The 14,410-nt window shown below is 46.8% G+C and overlaps 1 protein-coding gene across 1 annotated transcript; it reads right to left on the bottom strand.

Annotated features, from left to right (window-relative positions):
- Window positions 1-1,272: 1,272 nt before the first annotated feature.
- NPFFR2 (neuropeptide FF receptor 2) lies at window positions 1,273-5,493 on the bottom strand. The gene is made up of 4 exons (XM_032686707.1): window positions 5,452-5,493; window positions 3,782-4,112; window positions 3,002-3,101; window positions 1,273-2,433 (listed from the first exon to the last, which is right to left on the bottom strand). Exons 1-4 carry the CDS (start codon window positions 5,491-5,493, stop codon window positions 1,614-1,616), a joined length of 1,293 nt encoding a protein of 430 aa, XP_032542598.1. The 3' UTR covers window positions 1,273-1,613.
- Window positions 5,494-14,410: the final 8,917 nt, after the last annotated feature.

Here is a 14,410-nt window from a genome sequence, read left to right as displayed (position 1 = left end):
CAGACAGTGTTTTCCCAGGAGGAAGAGGAGCCTTGGCCTCCCCTGCACAGCTCAGGTGGATGTGACAGAATTGGGATGGCCTGGCAAGGCATGAACACATTTCTGTTTTCTGGAGTGCCTTGAAACCTTTCTCTGTACAGTTTCTGAGGTGCTTCTTTGCATCATTTCCTGTGGTCAAGCATCCCTGGTATCCCTTACTTTGTCCAAAGTCCAATGGCAAAGAATTGAATAATTCACGTGTAGGATCTGGAATTAAATGGTTCTGTTAAAATTAGGCACAGAATACAGTAAGAAAAAGTGGACATCCTGTTTAGGTATGAAGTAACTTGGAATAAAAACGGTGAAAAAGGGCAAGAGTCGGACGATTTTGGAGGTAAAATCTGAGTTTAATCTCTAGGAGATAAGCAGGGAATAATAACTATTTTGGAGGAAAATTCTGTCCTAATCTGTAGGGGATAGAACAAATGCTTTGGGGGTAAGATATAGTCTGAGTGGTTTTTAGTTTTAAAATCCAGATAATATAAAGGGGAAAAAAATAGACCTTCTGGGCATAAAATCTGAGTTAATCTATAGGTCAAAGAATGCACACTTGGAGGTAAAAATGATGTAACCAGCAGTGCACAGGTAGAGAAATTTCAGGGGATAAAATCCGATGTAATCTCCAGGAGAGAGAATGAACGTCTTGAGGGAAACTGAGGTGAACAGTGGTGGATGGATAGGGAAAATTTAGGGGGGTAAAACTTGAAATGACCTATAGGGTAGAGAATGAACAGGTGTTTTCTCTCCTTCTCATACTGAAATTTTAGTCTTTTTAGATGATTTATATCCCCCCTCAAAATCAAATTGAGTTCTCTAGAGAAATGTACCACAAAAGCCATTTTTTATGCCTTATTTCCCGAATTTCCACTCCTATTTATTTCTCTCACTGCAACAATAACGAATACCACAGAAATAACAATGAGACAGGGGAATAAATGGGATGTGACTGAAAATGCTCATTTTTGTCACTCGGGCAGGAACCAGTCGGTGTTTAGAATGTTCAGCCGATGAGAATGTTCAGTTCTATGTCCACATAGAAGCAATGTGGACACAGCCACAAGAAGACCCAGGGACTGCTGAGTCCAGTTCACATTTCACGCTGTATCTGCAGCATTTCAGTCCATGAGAGTTACAGGATAAGGGATTACTCACAGGCTGAGACATTCCCATAAATGTCGTTCAAGCAACTCTGCTTCAGCTGCTCTGAGAGATTCACAGAGAAAATGAAGGAATGTTTTCTTCTTTGGGCATCCACAGTAATTGTATCTGAGTCAGTAATCTCAGTTCTCTTTTTCGCTTATGTCCCAATAAATGGAAGATTTTAATCCTGTCCTTGTTTCAGCCCAGTTCAAGAGCAGCAGCTCATGGCTGGCTGAGGGGAGTGTCCACTGGTTTAAGCTGGTGACACAAAGGGACGAGTTTGGTTTCCTGATGATATCAAATGTTCAGATATGATGTGAGTTTGATGTCTCCTTGAAACAAGAAACACTTCAGCCTTTCTGTCAGAAAGGGCTCACAAAGCATGAGTTTCACACACAGTGAATAAACTCTGCCAGGCCTAAATCTTTCATGTTTCACTTGATCCCATCATTGCAGGACTCTTCCAGATCCTCCATGATCAAATCCTGCTGGTTATTCACCCAGTTTCCTTTCTTAACTGGCTTCCTCTCCTCCTTAGCTGTTTGAAAAGACTGATCCTGGGGCATCTGGCACTGGGCAGCTGGCAAGAGGTCATTGCTGTGGCCTGGCTGGGAATAGACCTCCCTGGAGCAGAGCTGGAGTTTGAAGACACCCTGGAAGCCCCGGCGGAAGTTTTCGTTACAGAACCCGTAGATGATGGGGTTGACACTGCTGTTGAAGAAGGCCAGCCAGTGAGCAAAGGGATAAATGTAGATGTTGATGAGCTGCAGCTGGAGATCGGAGAGGCTGGCGTAGTCCGAGAGCAGCATCAGAGTCCACAGGGGGAGCCAGGACAGGGTGAAAAGCAGAGTCACGACGACGAGCATTTGGATGGCTTTCTGTTTCCTCTTCCAGGTGCTGTGCCGCTGCTCCTGGCCGCGCTCCCCAGCCCCGGCCGTGTGGGAGAGGGCGACGCTGATCCGGGTGTACATGACGACGATGAGCGACAGGGGAGCCAGGTAGATGTTGGCAAAGAGAACCGTCGTGTAGACCTTCCTCATCGCCGGGTCAGGCCAGTCCTCCCGGCACCAGTACACCGGGCGGGTGGCGTTGCCGGGGCCCAGGATCACCCTGAAGTGCTTCTCCTCCTGCACCTGCAGCAGGACTGCCGAGGGACACATGATGGCCACGGCCAGGACCCAGATGACCGCGACGATGGTGACGGCGGTGGGGGTGGTCAGCTTCTGCTTGAAGGGGTACACGATGCACCGGAACCTGGCAAGGTGGCAAGGACACAGGGGACACGTGTGGAGAAGCCATTTGAGGAATGCTTCATCACCCTGCTTTAAGACTTAGCCCCCAGTTTTCCTCTACCTAATACTGATTCCCTCAGTTTACCTTAGTATGTTCATTCTCTACCCTACAGGTTATTTCAAATAACCCAAATTTCCCCTATGCAATTTAAAATGCACACGCATTTTAAATTGTTTTTTAAAAACCAAAGATGGAGTCATCTCGTCCTCTTTTATCAGCAGCTGCTTGTGATGCTCCACTTAGCTAAGGCACAGATTAACACCTCTGCTATCCAGCTTAACAGCTGAGGCACAAACCAATTCCAGGCCAGACAGGATAGCCTGGCTTCACCATCTTGAAGAGATACCCGTGGAGGAGCAAATTGCTGTGGCTGCTCTTTAGACCTGGCCACATCATGTTTGGCTTAACAGCCTTAGCAGAAAAATACATCTAATTTATTGCGGTGTTGGGTGAGTTAATGAACAGGCTCATTGTGGTCAGAGGGCAGAGGGAGGTGAGAGTGGTGGTCACAGACTCTGCAGCATCTTACCTGTCCACGGCAATAGCAACCAGAGTGAAGACAGAGGCAGAAACAGAGATTCCTTGGACCATCCCGCTCATCTTGCACACCAGGCTCCCAAAAGGCCATCCTGGAAGGAAACAGGCAGTTGGAATTGCTGCCATCCCACTGCAGGACTCTACTTAAAATTATTTGCTCTTGTCTTCCATTTCCTGAGTAGACTCCTGGAATGGTCCTGGTTAGAAGGGACCTTAAAGATCATCTCCTTCCAACCCCTCTGCCAGGGACAGGGACACCTTTCAATATCCCAGGTTGCTCCAAGTGCCATCCAGCCTGGCCTTGAGCACTTCCAGGGATGGGGCAGCCACAATTTCTCTGAGCTTATATGCATAAGAGGAATTTTCTGCCCTGGAACTAAGAGAGCAAGGGTTAGGAAGGCAAAGAGTGTGGAAGCAGATGCTTTGTCAGCTGCCTTGGGTGACTTTCTGATGTTCCAAAAACCAGCAAAGCAAACATTTGTGGTTTAACATCCCGATAAAATGAGACATCAAGACAGGAAAGGGAATTGACTTCTACAGTGGATTGTTCTCTGCATCTAACTCGTGGCATCCACCAAGACTTCCCAAACATATCACCTGGCAATGAGAGGATCCCTTCCTAAGGATGAGGGACATGGAAGTCAGCAAGCAGTCAGAAGGTGGGTTAGAGGCTTGTCTTCCTCACCCCTGCTCCCAGTGACTCGAAATGCCCACAGAGCCCCCTTTGAAACACGCCCTCGGCTCTCCCTGCCCCTGGTGCGAGCCAGCCCACCTGCAATGATGTTGTCCAGGAGGGTGGTGGGCATGCAGAAGATCCCCACCAGCAGGTCACTGACAGCCAGGTTCAGGATGAACAGGTTGGTGACCGTCCGCATGTGTTTGCTCCGCAGGACGACGAAGCAAACCAGCCCGTTGCCCACCATGCAGAGGAGGAAGATGAGGAGGTAGGATATGATGAAGACAGCGGCCACTGAAGGCTGGTGAAGGTAGAAGTCCACGTAGGAGACGTTGCCTTCCAAGTAGAGGTACTTGTACGTCCCGTTGTAATTCAGCGCGTGGGGCCAGTCGAACGAAGCATTGGAGTCCATTTTCTTACTCGTGTTCTAACGTGCCTTAGAATATATCTGTAAAAAAGTCACTTTTTGCAATTGATCCTTATGAATCTATTATTATTATTATTATTATTATTACTGTTATTACCTGCCTTGAGTACACTGTGTTCTGAAACACATGCAAACCTCACGTGTGCTCATCCCTCTATGGCTTATTTTAACAGTCCGTGTTCTGGGCCTCCCCAAATAGGAAAAACAACAAATACTACTTGTAGAGTTTGACCACACAGGCCTACAAAAGTGACCAGTGAGGCTCCTTTCTCCTTCTGCAGGCTCTATAAATTAAGTCCTTCCTGTCCCAAAGGAGGAGAAAGCCAGACAGGACGTAAACCAGCCTCTTGTGCTGCGTCAACTGAACAAACCAACAACCTGCACAGCTGATTTTGAGGTAAAAAGTAATCAGAATTCCTGAGAAATACATTTGCTGAACAGCTGGAGTGATCTAGCAATGGTGAGGTTGCTGAGCAACAATCACTGAAATAATCACTAATTTAATCACTGAAAACCAGGGATTAAAGCTTTCTGAAGTGGCAGAAATGTTCTGCCTGCATGTATCCAAATGCAAGCCTGTTTCATGGAACATGAATTGTTTTCTATGTACAGTTGTTATTAGACTATTATTGCTCAGAAACTGTGTAGCTCACAGTCTGCAATCATGAAGGACCGTGCTGTGTTTGAAACATGCTCAGGTACAAGAGACCTGGAGTCATTTCCTAGCAGGTAACTCGACTTGGAAGTAAAAGAACAGCAAAATTAATCGGTGGCAGAAGGCATGAAATTAAAATATGAGTGTAGGCGCCTTTAGGACACTTCAGCTTTCTTATTATAAATGGAAATTGAATTAAAGCACAAGTGTCCAAATCCTGATGGGCTTGTATGAACATCAAAGTTTCTGCAAATGTTTTACTTTCAGGTAGAAGGCACAGCAAAAATTAATTTATTCTGCTGTGCCTGAGGTTTGGAACAAGCAGAGCGGTGAAAAACCACCATGTTCTGGTCTCTTGTGTCTGTTTAGAAGTCAGCAGCAGTGCAGGGTTTTAAAGGGTCTGTTTTACATTCTCATTAAGTGCCTGCACAGCCCGGTAGGGAGACAAGAATCCGGAATCTCTCACCAAAAACCGGCTGCTTGTATGTTTGAACAAGCAATAATTGTATAATCCCTTGGGCTGTCCTTGTGGAGAAAGGCTTATCTTGATTGTTTTTTATTCAACACGTTTTCAAAATTACCCAAACTGTTTTTATTGAAATGTGCGATGTGCCACCCGCTTTCCCCAGCCAGAGCTCAGAGTCAGCTGCTGTGGGAGGTGGTTTTAATGCCAGCTTTCCTCACCCCCCTCAAGGCAGCAGCACTGGTGCACTTGCACCCAAACATGCTCGGGATGGGGAACACTGGTAGAATGCAAATACAGATATTTGGCAATAGGAGTTTGCACTGTTCCTGTAATCCCAAACCTGGAGCTGTGATTTATAAATTCCAGGAGATGCTGCCTCCCTCAGACCCTGTTTAAAGCTCAGCATCCCTTGTGCCAGAGAACTAGACTTAATTTGCTGCTCTTAACCAATACTATTATTATTATTATTGTAAGTTACCACTCATTTTCTTCTTCAATCCTCTGCTTCTCAGAGGTGCTGCTTTAGGAAGGTGCTTCAGCCTGGGGAAGGTGCTTTTGGATCCCGCCACATTCCCAGTCCTCATGCCCAGCAGGATCTGTGCTGTCCCCAACAGGTGAGACAGATGTGGCTTTCCATCCTTACCTGCTGGAGTCTGGATTTTTAAGGGGCCTCCGGTTGTCTGAGGGAGAAGTTCCTTGTTCATTCCAGAACAGAATTATCCATTATCACACTAAAAGCAGGAGGATTGATCTAATCATTATTTTTTGATATATATTTTGTGGTTTTTCTTTTTCTTTTGACTTTGTGTTGTGAAGCAGCAGCTTCCAATCTTTTCAGTAATGATCTCTGTAATGGCTTTTGTTCATAACTGATAAACAAGAAGTTGTAAACAGCCTCAAGGTAAAACTGGAGCTGTGTCTGCATGTCTTATGTAGCTTGATCCCAGTTGTACTAATGAAATTTTGGCTGTAGCAGGCACAGAAAAGTTGCTGTACAAACACTGCAGCTGTCAGGAAATGGAAAAGCTACACAGATTTTTATTATACTGAAGCTGAGGGAGACGAGGATTAGCTGCAAGGAGAAATTAAGCCAGTGCCTTGTGTTTTCACAAGGTCTTTGCCAGCTGAAACAGGCAGTGACAAATAACTGAGAGAGGCATAGAAGACAGAAACATAAATGATCTAAGAAAAGGGAAAAAATAATGCAATCCCTAAATATCAAAAGATGATAAATAACAGTAATCTGCTTCTACGGGGTAATTTGATAAGAGCAAGGCCTCCCTTTCTAATTTAATATACCAGAGAAAATCTGCAATGGAGTCAGGTGAGAGCCTCCCCAGGTGAAAATCTACCCGGTCCCACACTGGGTTTCCAAGCACAGAAGCCTCATTCCCTCCTGGAATCCCAGTCACAGCCCCCATGGACAAAAAGGCAGTTTAAGGTCTCATGTTCTGACCAGGGCAATCTCATACCTCTGGATATGGAAAGTCAGTTTTCTAACGTTACAGTAACAGTTCAAGGTGATTCTGAAGTGATATAATTATCTTTATGTTGGGCAGGAAATCCCCTGGATCTGCCAACGCTGTTTCACTTCACTTCTGTGCACAACCTCTGGGTTTGTGATGTGGATTTGTGTGTGTGAAATCTCCTCACAGAGTCCTCTGAGGCTGGAACAAGGACAAGGAACCTTCAGAGACAGGAGCAGTAGGAGTGTGTTGTCATGGAAAAAAACAAAATTTCATGTGGTACGTGCAAAAATATTTGTTCTTCCCTTCTCCTGAGCTCTGTGCTCTGTGTCATGAGTGAACTCCAGAAATTTCCTGGGTACCTTGAAAAATGATCTCTGGCCTGCTGAGAAGTGGGAAAGTCCTGCTGGCACAATTCAGCCCCTGAGGGATGACAGAAAAAGCAGGACCTGAGTTCGTAAGTGCCTGAGAAACAAGGAAGAGGCAAGTGCATGGATTATCCTGTGCCTCAGTGGAATAGGAAAAGCCATTGACTAAAAAACTAAAATGCTGTTCCACAGGGAGCCCTGCACAGGCCATGGGAATTGGGATCATCTTTGCTCCTCTTTCAGAGCAACTGCAGTCACCCCAAGCCTCCCATGCCCAGTTCCTGGGGCTCTGGCAAAAAGACAAGGGAGCAGGGCAGGAACTGTCACTGCCAGCCCGGAGCACATGCACTCACCAAGATCATTCCACAGACAGGGCAGCCTTGTCCCAAGCCAGGATTTCATTGGAATGTCATCAGCTGCTTGGGAATTGCTTTAAGGTAGGATTGAACTTCATTATGCACTTACTGTCTGTTTCCCACATGAGTAGAAGTGTTGGGTCTGGGTCATGCAGGACTTGAGCTGCCAAGTACAAACTCTGAGGGTATTTATGAATTGAGGCAATAGAACTTACTCTTCAAGTGTTTTATTCACCTTTTCATCCATCAGAATTTCCATGATAGTTTCTATGAAATACCTCAGAATGGTTTATCTCCAAATAAGCCTGAATATCCCAGTAGGTTTCAGCTACTGTGAGCTGTGGAGGAAAACAATCCTAAAAATAACCAATTGCAATGAAATAGTTTTTTCTTGCTGGCATTTACTTCCATGAAGAAAATCAAGTGCACTCTGAGAAGCCAATTTCTCAGTCTGAAATGGGCAATCCTGGGGAGAAGTGCCAATTTGAAGTTGTACACAGAGCTCTTCTCAATGGGCTTAAACTGCTTATCCTCCCCTCAGAGTCATTTATCTGCTTAGTCTGAGCTGGAACCAAAGAAAATAGTTCGTCAAGGTGTTTTGGTTTTTTTTCAAAGATCTTAAACTTTTCCTCTCCTGTATAATTATAAAGAAGAAGGCTATCAGCAGGATGGCTGTAATAAACAAGACAAGACTGAGTTGCAGATTGCTCACCCACTTGAGCCGGGAATATAAAACCTTTCACCGAAAAGCCAAACTGAAATGTAAATCAGGAGATGAAAGTGACAGGTGAGGCATTCACAGCAAGTTTGTTATAGCTCTTTATTTATATATATATATATATCATTTCCACCCTGTTTCATTAGAGCTGAGGTTGCTTACCTATTCCTTGTCATTATGGTCTTATTTTTCTTGCTTCCTGCTCAGTCAAACTTCAAGCTTCTGAATATATTTATTTCTATTTGATGTGTCATAGCCTGTTTTAAATTTTAACTAAAATCTCAGTCACCTGTTCCCTGAAATCAGGTTGAAGTACGATTTCCACATCCAGGCACACTTCTGCAGCCTCTTTATTGAGAAGCCTGGCAAGCCATAAGATTTTATCTGTCTCAACTTGGAACAAGTCCCTGTTTTAGAAGCTTTCAGTAGAGGATTACTGAAGTTCTCCTGACATCCAGCCTGTAAGCAGCAGCTTCCCATCCATCACGGGAAACTGAGCAGGGACCCCACTAAATATTCCCTGGACTGGTCACAGCTTTTTCCGTGGAGAGATGCTCCAGCAGCACTTAGCAGTGAGTGTTGGGGATTAGTGAAATCGATGATCCTTGCCAGTCTCTTTGCAGCACTGAATGGGAGATAAAGCCTCCTAAATTGCCCCTCTCATCTGAGTCACTCCCTGTCAGAGCGCTCAGGGGGATGTGACAGCCCTGTCATTTGGGGCACTGATAGGGAACAGGTAATTGGGGAGTAAGTAGAAGGAGGAAGCGACTGGAATTATGGCTTAGGTAGAAACTGAAACGTGGGGCAGTCATGAGATAGTCCCAGCGGAGCATAAAATTGGCAAACAAAATAAATGCTTTAGGAGCCTGTCAGGCAGTGTGAGCTAATTCACCAGGTACAGGGAGAGAGCACTGTCAGCCTGTAGTTTATGTCCCTCCCAAAATGAGGGGGCACAGAGGACCCCGTAATCACTGCAGAGAGAATGACCAGAAAAAACCCCCAAACCAATCCCATCACAGCATATCCCAAGGGTTCTTTGCACCAGGTGATGCCTGTGCTTAGTGTGAAAAGTAAGCAAGAGCCATAAAATTGTTTGATTTCAACCTCTTTAAGCCCAGAAGTGTCATTGCCCACTGCGAGGCAGGCATGAGAGCAAACACAGCCCATGATCCGAGCACGTGAGGGATCGCTCCTTAGACCTTGTTACAATTAAACTGCATTTTGACTCCTCGCCCAAGTTCCCAGGCTGTGGAATACGGGATTATGCCTCGCTGGGAATTAGGCAGAGCAGCCTGCCTTGCCCAGGGCAGAACAGGTGAGCTCCCTGTGCAGCACGGCGAGGTTGGATCCTTAACACTTGGCCACAACCCAGATTTGTCCTTTAATGTTAAATAAAATGTTTCTCCAGGCTACGCGGGAGAAAGAACTGTCTGTGGAGGTTCTAGCAGGGGTTTAACTGCACAGTGTCGCCTCTAGAAAGGGATAATGGGTTGTGGAAGGGCTATAGAGCAGGGATGTGCGGCGAGTTCTCCCTGTACCTTCCTGCCTGCCGACTGTTCCAAACAGGGATTTTAAGTGCTCACTTAGAGATTAACCCCTGATTCTTTCTGTGAGCTGCACTAAGGATTTGAATCCTTTTAGTCCTCTTGAATTCACATTTACTGCTGCCTCAGTCACTTGATTATCATTACACTGGATAATTAACACCGAATTTTTTAAGTGTCATCCCGATAACATGAATGGGGACATCTAATTGATGTCAGGAATTTGAGATGCAGAAAGGTTACCTCGGAAACCTCTTGGTTTGACTCCAACTGAAGCCAAGTCTGTTCAGTAAGGGACAGCTGCAACTCAAATGTGCCGCAGTTGTCCAAGCAGGAAGGACTATGGAAGTAAGTTTTCCTTGGATTTTTCCTAGGACTTTCCTTTAGAGAAAAGCAGCAGCACAGGGTCATTCCTTTGGGCTGAGGTGGCACATCTGCCAGCCTCGGGAAATGCTTCTCCTTTGCTCAGAGCTACATTCCATTCCCCCTTCTCCAGCAAAACACCCCAAACTGATCCCACTGCACTTTTTACTCTGCAGCCCCCAGGGTGGTTCAGGTTTAAGGGATAACCTGAGGTACTTCAAAAGCTCCAGATATTTTTCTCCTACTGGAGGTGTCTGCTACCAGTAGAAAAGCAAAATAAGATTATATAAACTTTTCTTAGTCACTGAGGAAACACTGAGTGGCCACAAGCTCTCTTCCCAAATCCTGGAGCTCTGCACAGGGGTCCAGTTCCCAATCCCAGGTAGATTGACCCTGCCAGCAGCAGAATGGTGCTTCCAGGTGCTTCCCCCACCCCACACCCTCAGTAGCCCTGCCTGGCCACACGACTGCCCTGTCCCTGCTGGTGGGAGCTGTGTGTGTCCCCCAGCTCTGGCACCCCAAAGCCACTGGGGTCAGAGGCATCTGCTGCCACACCCATCCCCTTCCAGAGCAGGAACTGCTCCATATTCCATCCTTGATCTCTCTGGGACCACCTTCAGCAGCCCAGGGTGAGTTGTTGCCAGGAGGCAGATCCCTGGCATCACCAGGATTCCCACACAGTCAGTGTTGTGCCCCCCAGGAAACCAGGGCACCCCCAAGCAGCAGAATCAGCAGCCCTCCTCCCACATACACACACAGACCTGTTGCTAAGAAAGCACCTGCAGTTTTCCCTCAGCTCCCAGCTCCAGCAGAGAGGCAGGAACAGCCCAAGCCCAGCCCAAAGCAGCCCCCAGCCTGCTCCCCCAGGGTACCCCACTTACAGGTGCCGGAGCTCAGCAGCAGCTACTGGTTCTGCGCAGGCAGGAGAGGGATCCCAGAGCTCCTGCAGCTCCTGCCTGAGGCAAGGAGGAAGGAGAGGAGGAAGGAGGGAGCGCAGAGCCCAGCCCAAAGCCAGGCTGCCAAGCCCCGGGGCTGGAGGCTGTCACTGCTGGCCTGGGGGAGCCTGGTTGGAACGGGGTGTCTTGGATGTGTTCCATTGCAGAGCCTCCCCCTCTGCTCTGTGTGAGGCATCCCTTTGCCTCGGGAAGCTCGTTCCCAGGGTCAAGGATTCACAGTTACCTCCATAGGTGCCACCCCTGCCACCTCCCCCCTTCCATTACAACCCAGAGCCCTCCCGGTGCTCTGAGTGCTCCCAGCACAGCAGCACCTCTCGGGCTCTGCTCCTGCCTGCTGAGCTCCAGCGTTTAGATCCAGCTTCCCTGGAGAGCAGGCAAGCACAGCTTGGAAATCGGGAACCTGGGAAAAGACCAGTCTGTGTGGCCCAGAAGAAAGCAGGTAGCTCTTGCAGCTGAAATGACAGGTTTTGCCGTACCTGCTTCTGCATAAGGTTTTCCAGGAAAGAAAAACAGTATCCTAAGGACAGATTGTGAAAGAATAGGCTTCCAGTTAATTATTTGATGGATGTAGGAATGGTTCTTTGTTGGTTCATTTTTCTTTTTATACTCCCCTTTTTATTCCAGGAATAGTTTAAAAGTTATTCCTTTAACAAGTCATTTAAATTTGAGAGGAAAAAATTATCCCAGTATGAATTTAAACCAGTGGGTATCTTTTTCAGCAAGAAAATTTGCTGAAATTAATTTGTGGAATTAAAACAACTCTGTGTGGAATTATCCTGTGGAATAAATGGAGGATAAGAAAGTCCAGCCATGCACAGTCATTATACTAAGTGCAGTTTTGTCACATGTAATTGCAGATGGAATTCCAGAATCCCAGAATGCTGGGGGCCCAGAGCTGGGTGCAGGAAAGAACCACAGTCAGAGAAACCTCTGACCAAGAGAGGATCCTGAGGGCCCTGCATCCAGACGAGGGGAATCTGTCTAAGAATCTCACCCCAGCTCTCCCTGCACACACACAGTAGAGCTGATCCCTCTCCCAGAACACTTCCATCTCTTTTACAGGCCAGCAGCTCCATCTGCTGGGAGCAGAGAGAAGGAAATCTGGTCTTTAAAAAGGCTAGTTCACTTCTTCCAACAGGTAAGCATTTAAGCAAGAAGTGCCCAAAAGAGATGGAGTTTCTGGAAAACAAAATCTGCAAGTATCTGATTTTAAGTCGGATTGTCAACAGTTTGGCTTCCGTGGACTGGTCACCTTGGCGGGATGTGTCCAGTTGTGCTGTAAATGCATTTGTGCATGATGTAATTTATGTTTTATGCTTGTAAAGACCATCTGGGTGACACCAGGCCTCCCAGGACACTAACTCCAGGCGTTCTGCAGTTCCCATCTCCCTGCACACACGGACAGGTAACACCAAACCAGGCCAAAGTTTGGTGTTCCCTGTGGTCCAAAGGTGATCAACGGAAAGAGTGGAAATGCTGCTGGTGCAGGCACTGCTCAGCCAGGACCATTATTTACCCTCTTCCCTGCTCTTCTGTCCCTCCTTCACTTAGGTTTTTCCCAGGAGCTATGCTGTGCCAGGGGCAACAGAGACAGCCAAGTGCCTTCCTTAGTCCCAGAATATCTGGGATGAAACGCAGAGAAACTAACAAGAATATGGAAATCCTCCACACTCAGAGGAGGATTTTTGTGATGCTTTTATTTGTCTTGGGTTTATAATATAAAAGGAGTGGGTGGGATGAGAGGTGGGATCTGGGCAGGGCTGTGGCTATAAAAGGAAAGGGTGGGGTGGGGTCTGGGCAGGGCCATGGCTATAAAAGAGGTGAGGGGTGGGGTCTGGGTGTGGTCATGGCTATAAAAGGGCTGAGGGGTGGGGACTGATGAGTGACAGCAGAGGGGTGGGGGTCTGTGTGTGGTCATGGCTATAAAAGGGCTGAGGGGTGGGGACTGATGAGTGACAGCAGTGAGGGGTGGGGTTGGGAGGGGCCACGGCTGTAAAGGGATTTATAGATTATATATAGACTTTTTATGTATATATTATATAGATATGGTTTTAATACAGCTGTATAGTTTCCAACACTTTAAAATAGTGGTTAGCAGTTACCAAACTCCCTTTCTCACGCTTTGTGTCAAGTTCTCGAAATTCTTCAAGTTTGGTTTAATGTTCTTTTCAAGGAAAAAAGATTTTAGCAAGTACATCTTGTCTGGGACATGTACCTAGAAGGACATAATAAGATGTAGTTGTAGTCAAGCAACCTAGAAGGCCCAGGAATCCTGGAGAAGCTCTAAAGAGGCATGTGATACTGAAGATGATGATGGTTAAAAAGGAAGGGGTCTTGAGACCCGAGACTCAATTCCAGGGAGGCGGGCCAAGGGGTGGACAAATTTCGAGTTGGATGTATCCATTAGGCATGATAATTAGTGTTATAAAATTGTAGGAGCCCTATGCTAGATGTATGTATGCACTTATGTATTTAGTGTACCTAAAGTGCTTCAATTAAAGACCTGCTCCCTATTTTATCTATACTAATATTGTCTAGAAAGTTCTTTCTTTCAGTTTTAGGCATTGGGTCACGGCAGTGGCAGGTGTGGGAGTAGCGAGTGCCGTGGGGAGTGGTGCTGGTTATCACTGATATTACAGCATTACATCATTCTTGTTTCTATTATTAAACTGTTCCATTTCGTTATTAAACTTACCCGATGGGCGGTGTTTTATCTCTGATTCCCCTCCCCAGCCCCTGGGGGTGAGCAGTGAGTGAGTGACTGATGGTGTATAGCTGCCAGATTGGGCTCAGCCACGGCCCCCCGGGCAGTTTTGGGGCTCCCAGAGAGACCCAGAGCTGTGTTTAAGGGCTCGGAACAGGGACTGAGTCCTGCGGGTTTGGGCTCACAAGCAGAGACCCAGTGCTGTGTTTTGGGGGCTCAAAATCAGGCTCAGAACTTGAAGACTAAATCCTTCATTTTTGGAGTCTGCAGCCTCTCACCTGTCTGGGGCTCTGTCCTGAGCCCCAAAACTGCAGGATTTGGGCTCCTCCTTTCCCCCGTCCTGCCCCAGTCCCACCCCGGTTCCCTTCAGTCTTCCCCACTGTGGAGCCAAGGGGATGTGATCTTACAGTGACACCCGGGGCTCAGCTTCCCCTCTGTTTTTTTTGTCCAATTTCCTCCGAAAAAGTGGCTTCTGCGGACACTCAGCCCCTGCCTGTGCCTGTGTGCCCCTGCCTTTTGTTTTTTTAGGCACTTTGATCACTCTGGCTGTGAGGCAAGGGACAAACCTCTCAAATACTCCAAAATCGAGCCTTAAAATCAAGCGACCAAACTTGTCAGTTAAAAGGGGAAAAAAAATACTTACAGCCTTTTGACTGAGGGGGTGAAGTCCCCATCGTTCAAAGGGTGTAATTTAATCAGTAA

Source organism: Chiroxiphia lanceolata, chromosome 4 (genome assembly GCF_009829145.1).
Source record: "Chiroxiphia lanceolata isolate bChiLan1 chromosome 4, bChiLan1.pri, whole genome shotgun sequence".
NCBI classification, from domain to species: domain Eukaryota; kingdom Metazoa; phylum Chordata; class Aves; order Passeriformes; family Pipridae; genus Chiroxiphia; species Chiroxiphia lanceolata.
This window is presented reverse-complemented; position numbering and strand designations above follow the sequence as displayed.